Below are 14,641 nucleotides of genomic sequence, written 5' to 3' on the forward strand. Positions count from 1 at the left end.
CTTTAAATTATTCATTCAAAATTCATGAAGAAGGGATCACTCTGAGACCAATAGTTAATACCATTAGATCCCCCACCTATGAATTAGCTAAATATGTTGCGAAAATTCTGAAACCTCTAGTTGGAAACATAGACTCTTTTATAAAAGACTCTAATTATTTCGTAAAACTAATCAAAAATTGAGAAGGTTCATAAGGATGACATCTTGGTTAGTTTTGAAGTAGTATCCCTATTTACCAAGATCCCCTTGGATGAGTTTGTTCATGTTATAAAAGAAGTTATTAGTCTAGAAACAAAAAAATTGCAGAAGTTTGATTGCATTCCACTTTCTTTATTTCTCAAGGGAGTTACTATGAGCAGATATCCGGGGTCGCAATGGGTTCCCCCCTCTCACCGATAGTCGCCAATTTATACATGGATTATTTTGAGAAAAAGGCTCTGGACTCTTATCCCTTGAAACCAACATGGTGGAAAATATTTGTTGACGACACTAACTTAAAATGGACCCATGGTATGATAGAGCTTGAGAAGTTTTTTAATCACCTTAACTCCATCTCTTCATAAATTAAGTTTACTATGGAACTTGAGGAAAAAGGTAAAATTCTATTCTTAGATGTCCTCGTAATTAGAAAGGAGGATAGTACTTTGGGACACCAAGCCTTTAGGAAGAAAACCCACACTGAGAGCTACCTTCATGATGATTTGTACCATCATCCAACCCAAAAATTTGGGGTCCTTAACACTCTTGCTATTAGAGCCCTTAGAATCTTCAATGCTGATCACCTTGATGAAGAGATTAAGCACTTAACCTCTGTCTTTAAAGATATAGGATACAAAGAAAAAGATATTAAAAAGGCTATAAAAAGAGCTGAAGGAAAGGTCCTCCCTAGGGACCCTAAAGAAGAGTGCGGAACAGTTTAACTTCCATTCATTCAAGGGGTTACAGATAAAATCGCCAAGGTTCTAAGAAGGAAGGACATATTCACTCAGTTTACGACTTGTGGAACAATCAAGCAAAAGATGAGATCTGTCAAGGATAGTATCGATCAGCAACAACTCAAAGTAGTTTATAAGATTGATTGTTCTTGCGGGAAAAGTTATATTGGAGAGACACGGCGTTCTTTAAAAACCAGACTTAAAGAACATGGAGAAGATATCAAGAATGGGAGATCACGCACGTCAGCACTTCCAAAGCACTCCTCAAAAACCAAGCATCATGTTTGTCTCGAGAGCACCAAGATTATCGCGAGAGAAGATCACTATCAAAAGAGAAAAATCAGCGAGGCACTTAAGATTAGGAAATGTCCGAATAACCTCAACAAAGATGGTGGGAATGAGATCAATAGAAATTGGCTTCTGGTGATTAGGCATATTAGCACTTCCACGTCATCTAAGGTATAATACTCCAGGTATGAGCCCTCTTTCGTGACCTCTTTTTTTTTTTTACGATTCATAAATAAATTCTTATAAACATTAATAGGTGAATTTAATTAATAATTATAAACATTAAAAAGTAGATTTAATTAATAATTATGAATTAAGTATTAATTAATAAATTATGTCATTTTAAAATTTTTAATATACTAATAATTAAAATAACATGGAGCAGATATCAAGAAGTAAAATAACATGAAACATATATCATTAAAAATTAAATTATTGGTCATTATTAACTAAAAAACCTAATCTTTATTATTATTTTAATTCTTAATCATTATTAACTTAGTAACTTAATAAATATTATTAAGATTTTAAGTATTGGGGGGTTTTACGCAGTGCATTATATTAGATATCATTAGTGCATTAAGAAAGTCATTCACGTATGACCATTTCCATGAGAGGTATCCATGAGAGGTAGTTGTAACTGACTAATTTCTCATCATTTTTGAATAGTTCACTTAGCACTCATTGCATCAGGTGACTATTTCCATGAGAGGTATCCATGAGAGGTAGTCGTAACTAACTAATTTCTCATCATTTTTGAATAGTTCACTTAGCACTCATTGCATCAGGTGATGCTCACAAGGGTGAAGAAGTGGGATTGAAACTAGTGAAATGAATCACATAGCGTCAATCATCACTTCCGGGGCTTGTACCCAGTAACGAGGACTTCCCGAGAGGTCACCCATCCCAGATCACCTCTAGCTCAAGCGCACTTAACTGTGGAGTTTTCCCCACAATCAAGCCCACTTAGCTTGCTACCAAATTTGCAAAACCTTAGCAACTATTGTGCCTCATGAACCATTCAAGAAAAGATCCCTTCTTGAATGGTCACTGGGTGCAGTTGAATCCAAAAATGATATCTATTATTAAGGATATTATTAATTATCAATAATCATTATTATTTAACGGTAATGAATTAAAAATTAATTTCTTTTTACCAACATTAGGAATCTCTTTCTTAGTAGATATTAATATTAATTTTAACATAATAATTTTATATATTTCATCATAAAACTAATAGAATATTAATTAATAAATTATTGTTAGTCATTTATTAGTAATTTTCTTATAAATTAGTTAATTTTTAATTTTTAATTTTTTTTATCAATATTAATATACTAATAATTAAAATAAAAATTTAGTTAGTGTCTCTCATTAAAGGGATATTAATTTAAAGTTTTATTAAATTAATTGGGTTGAGATTCTAAATTTCACTATAAATAAAAATCTTTAGGAAATAAAAAGTAAAGCAATATTTATTATAAAATTTCTTTAATAATAAATTAAATATTTTTTTTTGTCTCACTTAGGTTTAGGTTCAGTTTTAGAAAATGAGGGGCTTTTTGTTTTTTGTTTTTAAGAATTAAGTATTTATTTGCTCTGGTTGGTAAGCTCTTTCAATCTATCATTTTTGTCTTGATGATAGATCCACTTTGGAATTCGACATGTCAACAAAAAGAGGCACACAATACTGTGGATGATCTAAATCAAAAATCCCTATATATATATTAATGTATTTGTATATTTCAATTTAAATATATCTCATAAATATATTTATTGGTTTGATTTGTGAATTAAGAATTTTTCAAACTTCTAAAAACAATCTAAACCCAATATTTGAAAAGTTATATTGACCTTCTCTAATAGAAGCCTCTTTAAAATAAATTTGAAAATAATTTTAAATTATTATAATTAAGCGTCCAATTTAAATTAACATTATTCACTTCATTTAATTAAACATAAATACAATAAAAAATTCACTATCAAAACACTAGAATTTTGAAGCTCTTCAGCCTGCAGGAGCTTATATTCAGCACAGGAGCCTATAACTTGAAAATCCACGAAAAAAATGAGGTAAAACGTTGCAGAATTCGTCAAGTTTTACAAATATTTGTTTTAGTTTCTTTATTGAATACTTATTTCCATGAGTGTCAAGGCATTGCCGATTGACAATCATTTTATTTCATTAAAATTGCTTGGTTAGATAAGAGATTCACGCTCCTTTCTTTCAATGTTATATGTGGATGTTCGGTTCATATCATTTCGTTACATTTAAATCGAATAGATGGCAATAGGCTAGCAATGAATACTATAATGTTCCTTCAAATCGAACAAAAAATAAATTACAATACCACAAAACAATTCATTATATTAGATGGCTTAAATGCCATAGCCAAAATTCCGTAAGGTACTATTATCAAGTTCCTAGGATCTATTTACCTCTCCAATAGAGCAATGGAGAAGCTATGGCATTAAGTTTTAGGGTTGGGTTTCTATTGGGAGGTTTGGTAGCTTCCCATATATCTTCCTCTTAATGATATGCAATTACCTAGTGCACAAAAAATGCAATTGCTTGATTATTAGACTTCATATGGTGGATTATGTAGGTGTACATTGCACACTAACTTTGTGATGATTGTTTTATTGTATTGGGTGTTTTTTTGTGAAGGGAGAACTAGTCTCTAACATCATTTATTAACTTTATAAAAACAATCAGATCATCCATGATTTAATTCACACTATGAATATTAGTAGATTATGGAACTTAAATTTTTTTGATTTTATGTTTTCTTTCATAATTTCTTATTTATAAATAAACAAATCTTGATTCGGGAATTGTATTTTCAAGAAAATCATAAATATATTCTCATAGATCACTTGTTTCTGATTTAAGAATGTTCAACTTTACGTTGAAGTTGGGAAATAGTAAAATTGTGTTATTCATTTTTTTTTTATTATTAAAATTCAAAACTTTATATATAAAGGTTTTAAACATTTTATGTAATGTTGTGTTGGAATTTTGGAATATGAACTTAATAGAAATTGAGTTAAATAATTCTTTATTTCTTATTCTTAACTTTTTTATAAATCTAATTATTTTAGAAGTTCTTATTCTTAACTTTTTTATAAACCTAATGATTTTAGAGTGATGAAAATAGCAAATTTATTTATCATATATAAATTATAATTTTTCATGTAAGTTTGGATTACTATTTTAAATTTAGTAATATTTCATATAACCATATGTCTATCTTACTCATTTTTTACATAGTATTATGGTTAAAAATTATCAAAGAATTTTAAAAATTCTTTTATTAAATATTAAGTAGCACAATTGTATAAATTAAATGGTTGGTAAACATCAATAAGCATCAATCCATAATAAACATTTATTTTAAAATATTGTTTTTATTAATTCTAAAAAGAATTAATATATATGTTAAACATTTATACTTTTTAAAAAACATGTAACAATATTATTAACCATGCAGATTTATCTCTACTTTACCATGGTGATTCTTAATATGTAAATAAGTTTTGTATTAATTCAATAAGATCACCAGAGAATCTTCGAGAAGGCCCTATTCCCTCTCATGGTGATTCTTAATATGTAAATAAGCTTTGTTTTAATTCAATAACATTATTAGAGAATCATTGAGAAGGCCCTATGCCCTCTCAACGTAGCTGCAACAACACTATTATTCCATCTATTCATCAACCAATCAATGATTGAACAAATGTATTACAAGATCCATAGATAATAGACATCATATAACCAGAAAATTGCCAACATAGAGACCATGGCAACTCAGCCACAATATAGTCAACATATTCAGCGCAAATGCTCATAGATCACAATAAGGAAATAACTCATATTAACTTATGAAAATATCAACCAAGTGAGGGACTTCCACCTACCACCCAACCATATATTGGGTTGAACCAAATCTCTCTTTCATCGAATCAACCCCGCATTATATTCCAAGTATGAATGTGCGATCTCGTGGAATAAACCAAAGAAAAACCAAACTAGGGCTTCCAGAGGCAAAACCACCTCAACCCTCAACCATAGTTATTCCACCTCCGCAGTCCGACATCACTAACACCAACCAAATCAATCTCTACCCAAGCTGGCTAGGGCTCTAGGAACTAGTAACTCAATCCACAACCTTCCAAGGCTCCAGAGGGTTTGTGCAACCCGACTCCAGGGACTAGTAACTCAACCCAGGAAGGGCTCCAAAGAGTTTTCCCAGCCTAGGTTCCAGGACTAGTAACTTAGCGCAATTTATTCCAGGGCTTCAGGGTGTTTGTTTCAAGCCACATCCATAAGGAATTATGAGCACCCATAAAAAAAAATCAAGTGGGGAAAACCCACAACAAGCAAATGTCAAGGAAATCCAGGAAATGGCAAGGCATGGCAAGGTAAGGTAAGGGAAGTGAGGCCACTTCGCAGCCTCCGAATACATGAAATAGTCTCTGCTCAGCTAAATTTAAGTCTTATTCCTGATCGATGCCTAGATTTGGAAGAGTTTCTTCCTTCCACGATGGATTGAATTCAGGATAGCCGTGCTGCAATCTTAACAAATGATTGACTCTTTCCAGTACCTTACGAGGACAGATGGTTGCTATCTTCATGCACAGAAAGCTCACCTGTTGTTATAGAAAATAAACACTCAAAGCCAACCTTTGCAAACATTTTAAAAGAGATCAACAATGGATTAGAATATACAAAGTTTTTTTTAGGATAAATCACATTAAATCACTTACTGTGATTCATCATCAAGACAGATAAATTGGTTCAAAATGTGTTGACCTCAAAACTACTATATGATTTATCTGAAAGATTTTTTTATAAATCATGAATCAAAAACCTACATTATGAGAATTGATTAAAATTTACAAATGTTTACCATTCCGGGAGGAAGCAGATACATTTAAGACATGATGCCAAGAAAATAGTTAAGATTGGAGTCATAGACAACATTTTCTAGTGCCAGGCCATCCACTGTGTAATTGAGAATGTCTTTCAAGCCGAGATCCCTGATTCTGTGCAACTCCTGGGAAACCAATCAATTCTTCTCACCCACACAGAAATGAGCACGAGCAGACAGAAATACAGGCAATTTGTAAAGCTCATACTTGCTTGAGGCCATGACCATGGGTTGGCAAGAGATCAAATTAAGATGAAACAATGAATCAAGTAACTCCTCTATTGTGAATCTTGAGAACAATTTATCCTCATCTCCTAGGTCTAGAATTGAGGAGGAATTAGCATATGCATTAATATTATGGTTCTTTACATTGTTGGTGGTGGCATTAAATAGTTTGTGGTGCTCCCACTCTGAAGCCACTCATGGATTAACAAACCCAAATTTGTTGAATATTTTGTAAGGACTCCTACCGATTGTTCATCGCTGCAATATTTCATAATTGAACGTCATGTTTGTGATAATGTTGCAGTCAGAAGAGAGGAGACTCCTGTAATTTTTCTCCCGATTGAAGCCATTATTGGAGAAAATCCTTAGATTCTCAACCGAAAGAAAAGGCACGTAAATGAACAAAAATTTATTACAATGAGAACGGAAAACCTCTGGGATATAGGAGGTGTAATTGATTTTAGTTTCCTTGGATGTGACGGAAATAAATAGGGGCTTTGTGGTTGGCTTGTGTTGATATCGGAAGAGCTTGTTAGGTTGAATTTCTTGCAACATTGCAAGTTTTGCTTAATCAATGTTTTAAACTTAATACATTCACCTTTATGTGTAATTAAATAAAGTTTTAGAAATTTAATCTCAATTTTATTATTCAGATTGTGATTATTATGAAATGGCAAGGAAATCCAAGAATTGGTAAGGCAAGGCTAAACCCATTGTCAATCTAGGAAAATATCCATGCCAGTGACAACACAACCATAAAATCACATGCATATGTCATGCATCCATTAACTAGCAAGGAGATCATACATGCATGTTACATGGAGAGCAAATCCAATTGTAGCTGTTGATCCAACTGTTCTCTTGTGCTATTGTGCTTTCCTTTTCCTTCTTTCTCCAAATCCCATGTATGCCAAAGTGCTCCAAGAATACCTAAAAATACTTTGAGTGTGCAAGAGTATGAAAGAATGAGAGAATAAAGGAGAAATCCAAAATTGAATAGACAAAAGAAGCCTTTTTATCATTGATGTCTTTATTTTCTTCAGTTTCTTTCATTTTTCCTTTAATTTTCATCTCATGCAAATATGTAACCGTTCATCTCCCTTTTCTCCTATTTTCCTTTATATTCATAAATAAATGCCAATTAATGTCTCTTTGCCTTTGTCAATTTCAATAACCATTAATTAATCACCACTGATACATATCACTATGTTTTTCCCAACATTGAGCTTGGAATACGTGTTCCATGACCTTAGTCTTATAAACCTTAGAAGCCTTTTTATCATTGATGCCTCTATTTTCTTCAGTTTCCTTCATTTTCCCTTTAATTTCCATCTCATGCAAATCTGTGACCCTTCATCTCCCATTTCTCCTATTTTCATTTATTTTCATAAATAAATGCCAATTAATGTCTCTTTTCCTTTGTTAATGCCTCTGCCAATTTCAATAGCCATTAATTAACATATCACTATGTTTTTCCCAACATTGAGCTTGGAATACGTGTCCCATGACCTTAGTCTTATATTTTATTTATATAGAAAATCAACCAGGGGTTGCTACAAACTCACTTCATATAATACTTGTTCATATGAAATTTTTCTTAATTAATCAATTTAATTAAAAGGGGAAAATGATATAACTACTTTGGAGATAAATATCAACGTTTAATTTGTGTATACTACTATGATATTTTAGAATATTCCATGGAGGTTAAATTCCTAACACCCACCTAATAACTATTGATAATTAAATTAAAATTGTGGAAACCCTATCCCAAAATACACATGCCTATGAGCGTAATTACTTCATTGGACGTTGTTAGATAACATGGATAGAGAAGTAATTACATCGATATGAATGTTTATTTTTGAAAAGAGGTTTAATCATTTCAATTTTATTATCAGTAATTATTAAGTGGATGGTGGAGATTTAACCTCCACATAATATTTTATAATATTCATAATAGTATACACAAATCAAAGGTTGATTTTTATCTCTAAAGTAGTTATGTCCTTTATTCCATTTTAATTAATCTGATTAATTATAAAAAATGTGATATGAAAAAGTTTCATTTGAAATGACTTATGGTCTTTTGGGCATGGAGTATTAATTAGCCATGATATTAGCCCTTGGTATTGTTACAAAACTTATTTACAAATTAATAATATATATGGTTAAAAAACTTGTTCCATGTTTTTTTAAATGTATATATATTTAACATATTTATTAGTTCATTTGATTATTTATTAGTAAAAATAACTATATAAAATAAAAATATAATTTAATGAGTGTTTATATTTTTCTTTTATTCTATGAACATGAGAGATGTATGTGTAGTAGGTGTTTGACGTTTATTATGGATTGATGTTTATCATAGTTTACTAGCCATTTAATTTATATAGATGTATTAGTCCCTTCCATTTAATTTATATGGCTGCGTTAGTCCTTACCAAGCGAGAGACACTCTAACAATCAATTTACAATTTGAATTCTATTACTTTAGCTTTGAATTATGCATAACCTAACTTTAGAAATAAATAAAATATTTTTTATTACAATTTAAAAAAAATAATTTTAAATCAAGAGTTTACAATAAACCCCATCTATACCCATCTCACCAATAAAATTTACCATAATTTTGAGTGGTTAGCAGTATTCATGCCAACTTTTGGTATCATAGCTAACATTCTCTAACTAATAAACTATTTGTTTTAAGGGCTATTCATAACTTTCATTAGCAAACCAAAACAAATGACAACCTTCTACAAAATCTATGCAACGCTCAACAACCAAAGATTTCAAAAACCATGCTACTTAGTGTAGGTTTTCATACTGTATTTATCATTACCAAATCTAATTTTGATTTCTCCATAAGGCTAATTCTTGTACTATTAATTTTTCTTTCTGAATGCTTCTCCAGATAGTGGCAACAATATTATTAGTCAACGGTCTCAATTATTTCCATATACAAGCCATTTCAACCTTTGATTCTTCTAAAAATGATTCAAGGGCAATAATTATGATACATTTCAACCTTTGATTCTTCTAAAAATGATTCAAGGGCAATAGTTATGATAATTGAGAAGAAAATTTTGCAGGTAACTGTAATATGAATGATATTAACGCTCATAAAAGAACACTATAGAATTTAGAATAATTCAACAAAATTAACAAGATTTGTTGATGCATGTAATTATTTACAGTTGTTGTTTAAGTCTGTGAAGCTAGCACAATTGCAATCTAGGACTTAATGAGAGGTGATCGGTCCACCAGTCTGTTACGAACATGGATGGGATGAACTATGGCAACAATCTATATTTCACAAGTCGATTAGGAACATGGATGGATGGACTATAGCTACAATCTATATTCCACCAGTCTATTAAGAACATTGATGGGATGGACTATGATTGAAATCTACATGGGAGGATGGATTTCACAGATCTAGAAAAATGTGATATTTCAAAATCCTTTTCCAAATACTAAAAGAGGACTTCTCCCTAAATTATTTATTTCCCTAAATTATATATAAAATAAATGTTATAATATGTTAATAGTTTATTAATATTTAAACTTTTCTCCATATTCTAGAAATGAACTTTGTAATTAGCACACATTATATTTGTGATCTTGGTGATCTTGGTTCCATAATGGGAATTTAATATTTTATGCTAAAAAATTTTCCACAGGTGGAGGAGGAATTGTAGAGGTACTTATATCTCTTAATTGTTTCGAATTTTTAAAGGAATATTCAATTAGAACTAAATATTGCTAATCTTGAATAGATATAAAGTTGAAATTTGTTATATGTTGTGAGGGCTTAAATCCTTTGATGCTTTTATTTAGCTTATGTAGGAAGGTAAGTCTATTGTGTTTTTCTTTGTGATAGATATGGATTGCTTAGTTCTTTTGATGCTTTTATTTAGCTTATGTAGGAAGGTAAGCCTATTGTGTTTTTTCTTTGTGATAGATAAGGATTTCTTAGTTTGGCTTTAACATCATTGCTTCATTAATGGAGTATTAAATTTAATATAAGGGATAATTAGCCAATTTATTTGTAAAATTTTAGTTGTTGTAATGTAATGCCATGGCTTGTGAATATTGGAGGTTGTGTACTTTTAAATTTCTTTGTATCCTCACCCAATAGAACAATTAAGAAGTTATCATCAATTTGATAAGTCACTTAAGGCTTTCAAATGTCTATGTTCATTCTCCCATTTGCTATTCAATATTATTTAAATGATATGAGTATTGGATTGGTGAATCCTTGACTAAAACTTGCACATATTCTAGATTATGTAAAAAAATAGTGGAGATAATAACACCAAAAAACCTAGTACCTCAAATAATTAAATAATTTTACTAGATATCATAACACATTCAAAATTTAGTGCACATAAAAAAATCAAATATTACAGAAATTCAAATTTATCGTCATGAACTTGTAAGCCAATTTAATATAGAAAATAAAAAATAAAAAAGTTCTAATAATTAAATTAACACTATGTAAAACCCAGAATATATTCCAATCAATATCCTAAATGGTTGTGCTTATTGATAGTGACCAGCATTCTTACGAACAAGAGTGTTCCATCAATAACACTAGCAAGGACTACCCTAGCACTAGTTAAGGTTTAGAAATGTTTATAATACTTTAAGAGAAGAGCAAAATTTCTTAATGAATGTTTCTGTTTATGACATTTTGCTCACTGGATGGAAAAGAGAATCAGTATGTCCATTATGAAATATTCAATTTATTATTTTTTGTCGGAAGACTAACTCAAACTTTAAGAAGTGCCATTTTCCCCTTATGATCTTAATATGAATACGTTAATAGTACCTAAAATAATAGTGTGTAGCCATCTTTAGCAAGTAAATTTATAGATGAAACTTGTAGTAAAAGAGATGGAAAGGAAATAATAGCTCCATCATTGTAATATATAACTATTTTATATATATATTTATGAATTAATATCCTATATATATAATTATAGATGAAACTCGTTTATATATATATAAACATTCTCTTTCGAAACAAATTGTTTATTATTTTTTTTCATTTTCGTTAATTTCCTTTCTTGTGAGTTTGGTTTGGTATTTCTTTCTAGTTAGCAGTTATATTATTTGTAGAAATCGGAAAAATGATTTCATGAGATTCCTTACTATGCAATTTGTGAATACTTTAGTTAGTTTAGCCATATACAAATGTTTAATTGGATCCGATACAACATACTGCATTATTGATTGTGAGGTTACAAGTTAAATCATGGGTGTATGCTCTTAAAACATGTTGAAATTCTCTTGTTTGCCAGAGAAAAGGACTTCTTTTCCTGATAAAATACATGACACAACAAGTATACAGAATAATAATTTTACTATAAGGTCTGAGGTCATAGAATTTACAGTGCCAAATAAACAATACATTTTACTTATTTCCATTTAGAAATCAAAGGAGTGCTACGTATTTGGTGGAATTCGTATTCCTGACGGCTTATGGAAATCCAATAGAAACGACCCCGGTCGTAATTCCAATCGTCTTTCCCGTCGTGCACGCCTTGGAAAGCCAACAGAAACGACTCCTGCCATAATTAAAATTGCATTCCCCGTCGTCCACGCCTTGCAGAAAGGCAATATACTATTGTAATTAAAATCGTCTTCCCCGTCCTCCACGCCTTGCAAAACTAATAGCGACGACCCTCACCGCTTTCATAATAAGCGTCTTCCAACCAATCTCTTAAAGCCAATAGGGACGGCCTCGTCAGGTGAACGGGATTAGGGAATATTCAGTCTATGAAAATGATTAAATTGATGTTAAAGTCCAATGGTGTTAACGTTCAATATTATTATTTTTTGACCCGTAAATGACAAAAGAACTTGCTTCACAAGGCCTCCATGATAATTTATTTATGAAACAACTTGTTTGACACGGCCTCCATAATAATGTAAGAATTGGAACCTCAAACATTACCATCTGACATCCATAACCCTGTGAGTTTGCTCTCACTTTACAATACCTTCAGATCAGAGGAGCACCTTCCGTCATCAAATCTACAAAAAAACGAACAGGGGAACGAGAAGGGCGTGTAGCTCCTGCCCCGCTCTGCAATGGCGATGAAGGCGAAAACATTGATCAGCTGTGTGTTGCTTATGGTCAGTGTGTGGACGCGTCTGCACCTCTTAGCGGTTGGCGATTTTAGTTATTCCTATTGGGGTGATTGCTCGACCGACCAATATAGTGACGGTAGCGATTTCGAGGATAATCTATACCAGGCTTTTAAATCAATGGTTGAGAAGGTTTCAACGAGCGGATTCAACACGAGTGTTGAGGGGCAAAACAGCGATAATACTGTTTATGGGCTTGCCCAATGCAGGGGGGATATAAATTCCGCGGACTGCAAACAGTGCGAATCGGAGGCGGCAGCATTGGTTGTTCAGGGATGTCAAAGGAGCACCTCTGGATTCATTTGGCTAAACGACTGCTTCTTACGTTACGACAACCATAACTTTTTCAATGACTATAATAAGAGCGAGGCTACGGATGTTGTTTGCAACACCGAGAAAAGCTATGCTCCAGCGCAGCTTGGAAATATCACTGAGAAAGTGCTCTCAAATACCATCGAAAAAGTTGTGCAGAGTCCTCAACTTTTCGCTACAGTTAAAGTTGACACCGTTTATTCGGATACGAGGGAAATCTATGTCTTAGCCCAGTGTTTGAGAGATCTGTCCCCAGCAAATTGCCGCTCCTGCTTATCTGTAGGTCGGTCAAAGATATCCGGTGCCGGTAGATTGAATAATATCAATGGCAAGGCATGCGCAACTGGAGCTATTGGAGCACTCTACCGAAGTCGCCACTGCTCTATGCATTACGATATTTACAGCTTTTTCAATACTTTCATTGTTTTGCCGCCGGCGCCGACGCCAGGCGAGGGTCCTCCGAGATCCGGTATGTAATGATCAGAAGGGGAATTGTGGTTTTGTTCATTTAGTAAAATAAAAGATTTCCCAACTTACTAAAATATTTCATTTTGGTGCACTACTTCTTTCACCGTAGCTTACAACGATTATCATTAGGGACATACTGGTTTTAAACAGATTAATTCATTCAGTGAAATAAACGAGGTTTTCTATGCAAATTTGTAGGAGGGAAAAGATCTAAGGTGCTTCCGATAGCTCTAGGCGTAGTAGGCGCTACGGCTGGATTAATTGCATCCATAGGCCTTTTCATGTGGATTCGACGGAAAGGTTGGAAACGGATTCCCATAACCAGAGGTCCCGAATTTTATTTTTTCAAAAAGAAAACCCGTCTTACTTTAACGAGAGATCCCGAAATTGTGCCCCTTATTAGCAGGTATCTTATGAACTGCTTACCTATTGATTAACCTCAACATAAATACACGTCATGTAATTGTTTTGGCAGGTGAGGAAAGAGAAATCAGCTTGTCGCTTGCTGAGCTGAATCCGGAACTAATTTTTAAGTACCATATTCTGAGAGACGCTACTTCCAATTTTAGTGCAGAGAACAAACTTGGCGGGGGAGGTTTCGGGTCCGTCTTTAAAGTGAATACTGTTACATCATTGCTTTCAATTGAATTAGTGATTTATATCCCGGAACAACAACTCAAGTAATTAAAAGCTCCAAGTCATAATGGAGAATATAAAGAATTTAAACCTGATTGATGTACAGGGCATTCTACCTGACGGCCAAGAGGTTGCAGTTAAACGGCTGAAAAGCGGATCAAGGCAAGGAGACGCTGAATTCTTGAACGAAGCAAATGTCATCAGTCTTGTTCAACACAGAAATCTAGTGAAATTGGTTGGTTGCTGTGTTAAAACCTCAGAAAGGCTCCTGGTTTACGAATATTTCGAGAACAGTAGTCTCGACAGAATTATATTCGGTTGCTTCTACCTCTTTAACTGCTTAATGGCCGCATGGATCTTTGATTTGTTCCACTTTGTGTATGTAAATTCTTAATGTTTTTATTTCCCGATATGCATTGGTTGCAGATAGAACAAAAAGTCATTCACTTAGATGGAGAGAGCGATATGAAATTATAGTTGGAACTGCGCGTGGTCTGGCATATCTTCACGAGGAGTCTCAAATTCGGATCATCCACAGAGATATTAAAGCAAGCAATATTTTACTGGATAATAAACACAGACCCAAAATAACAGACTTTGGCTTGGCCAAACTCTTTGCAGAAGATCAGAGCCACGTTAGCACTAGAGTTGCCGGAACTTTGTAAGAATTATCTCTCCAGTTCAATC

General features: G+C 32.6%; 1 protein-coding gene across 1 annotated transcript; it reads left to right on the forward strand.

Annotated features, from left to right (window-relative positions):
- Window positions 1-12,481: 12,481 nt before the first annotated feature.
- On the forward strand, window positions 12,482-14,348 carry LOC149241722 (cysteine-rich receptor-like protein kinase 2). Its single transcript, XM_089370637.1, has 3 exons — window positions 12,482-13,319; window positions 13,794-13,969; window positions 14,061-14,348. Exons 1-3 carry the CDS (start codon window positions 12,482-12,484, stop codon window positions 14,346-14,348), a joined length of 1,302 nt encoding a protein of 433 aa, XP_089226763.1.
- Window positions 14,349-14,641: the final 293 nt, after the last annotated feature.

The sequence above is a fragment of the Pinus tabuliformis genome, chromosome 8 (assembly GCF_031772625.1).
Source record: "Pinus tabuliformis cultivar Carrire ecotype Pingquan chromosome 8, CPIR1, whole genome shotgun sequence".
Lineage (NCBI taxonomy): Eukaryota > Viridiplantae > Streptophyta > Pinopsida > Pinales > Pinaceae > Pinus > Pinus tabuliformis.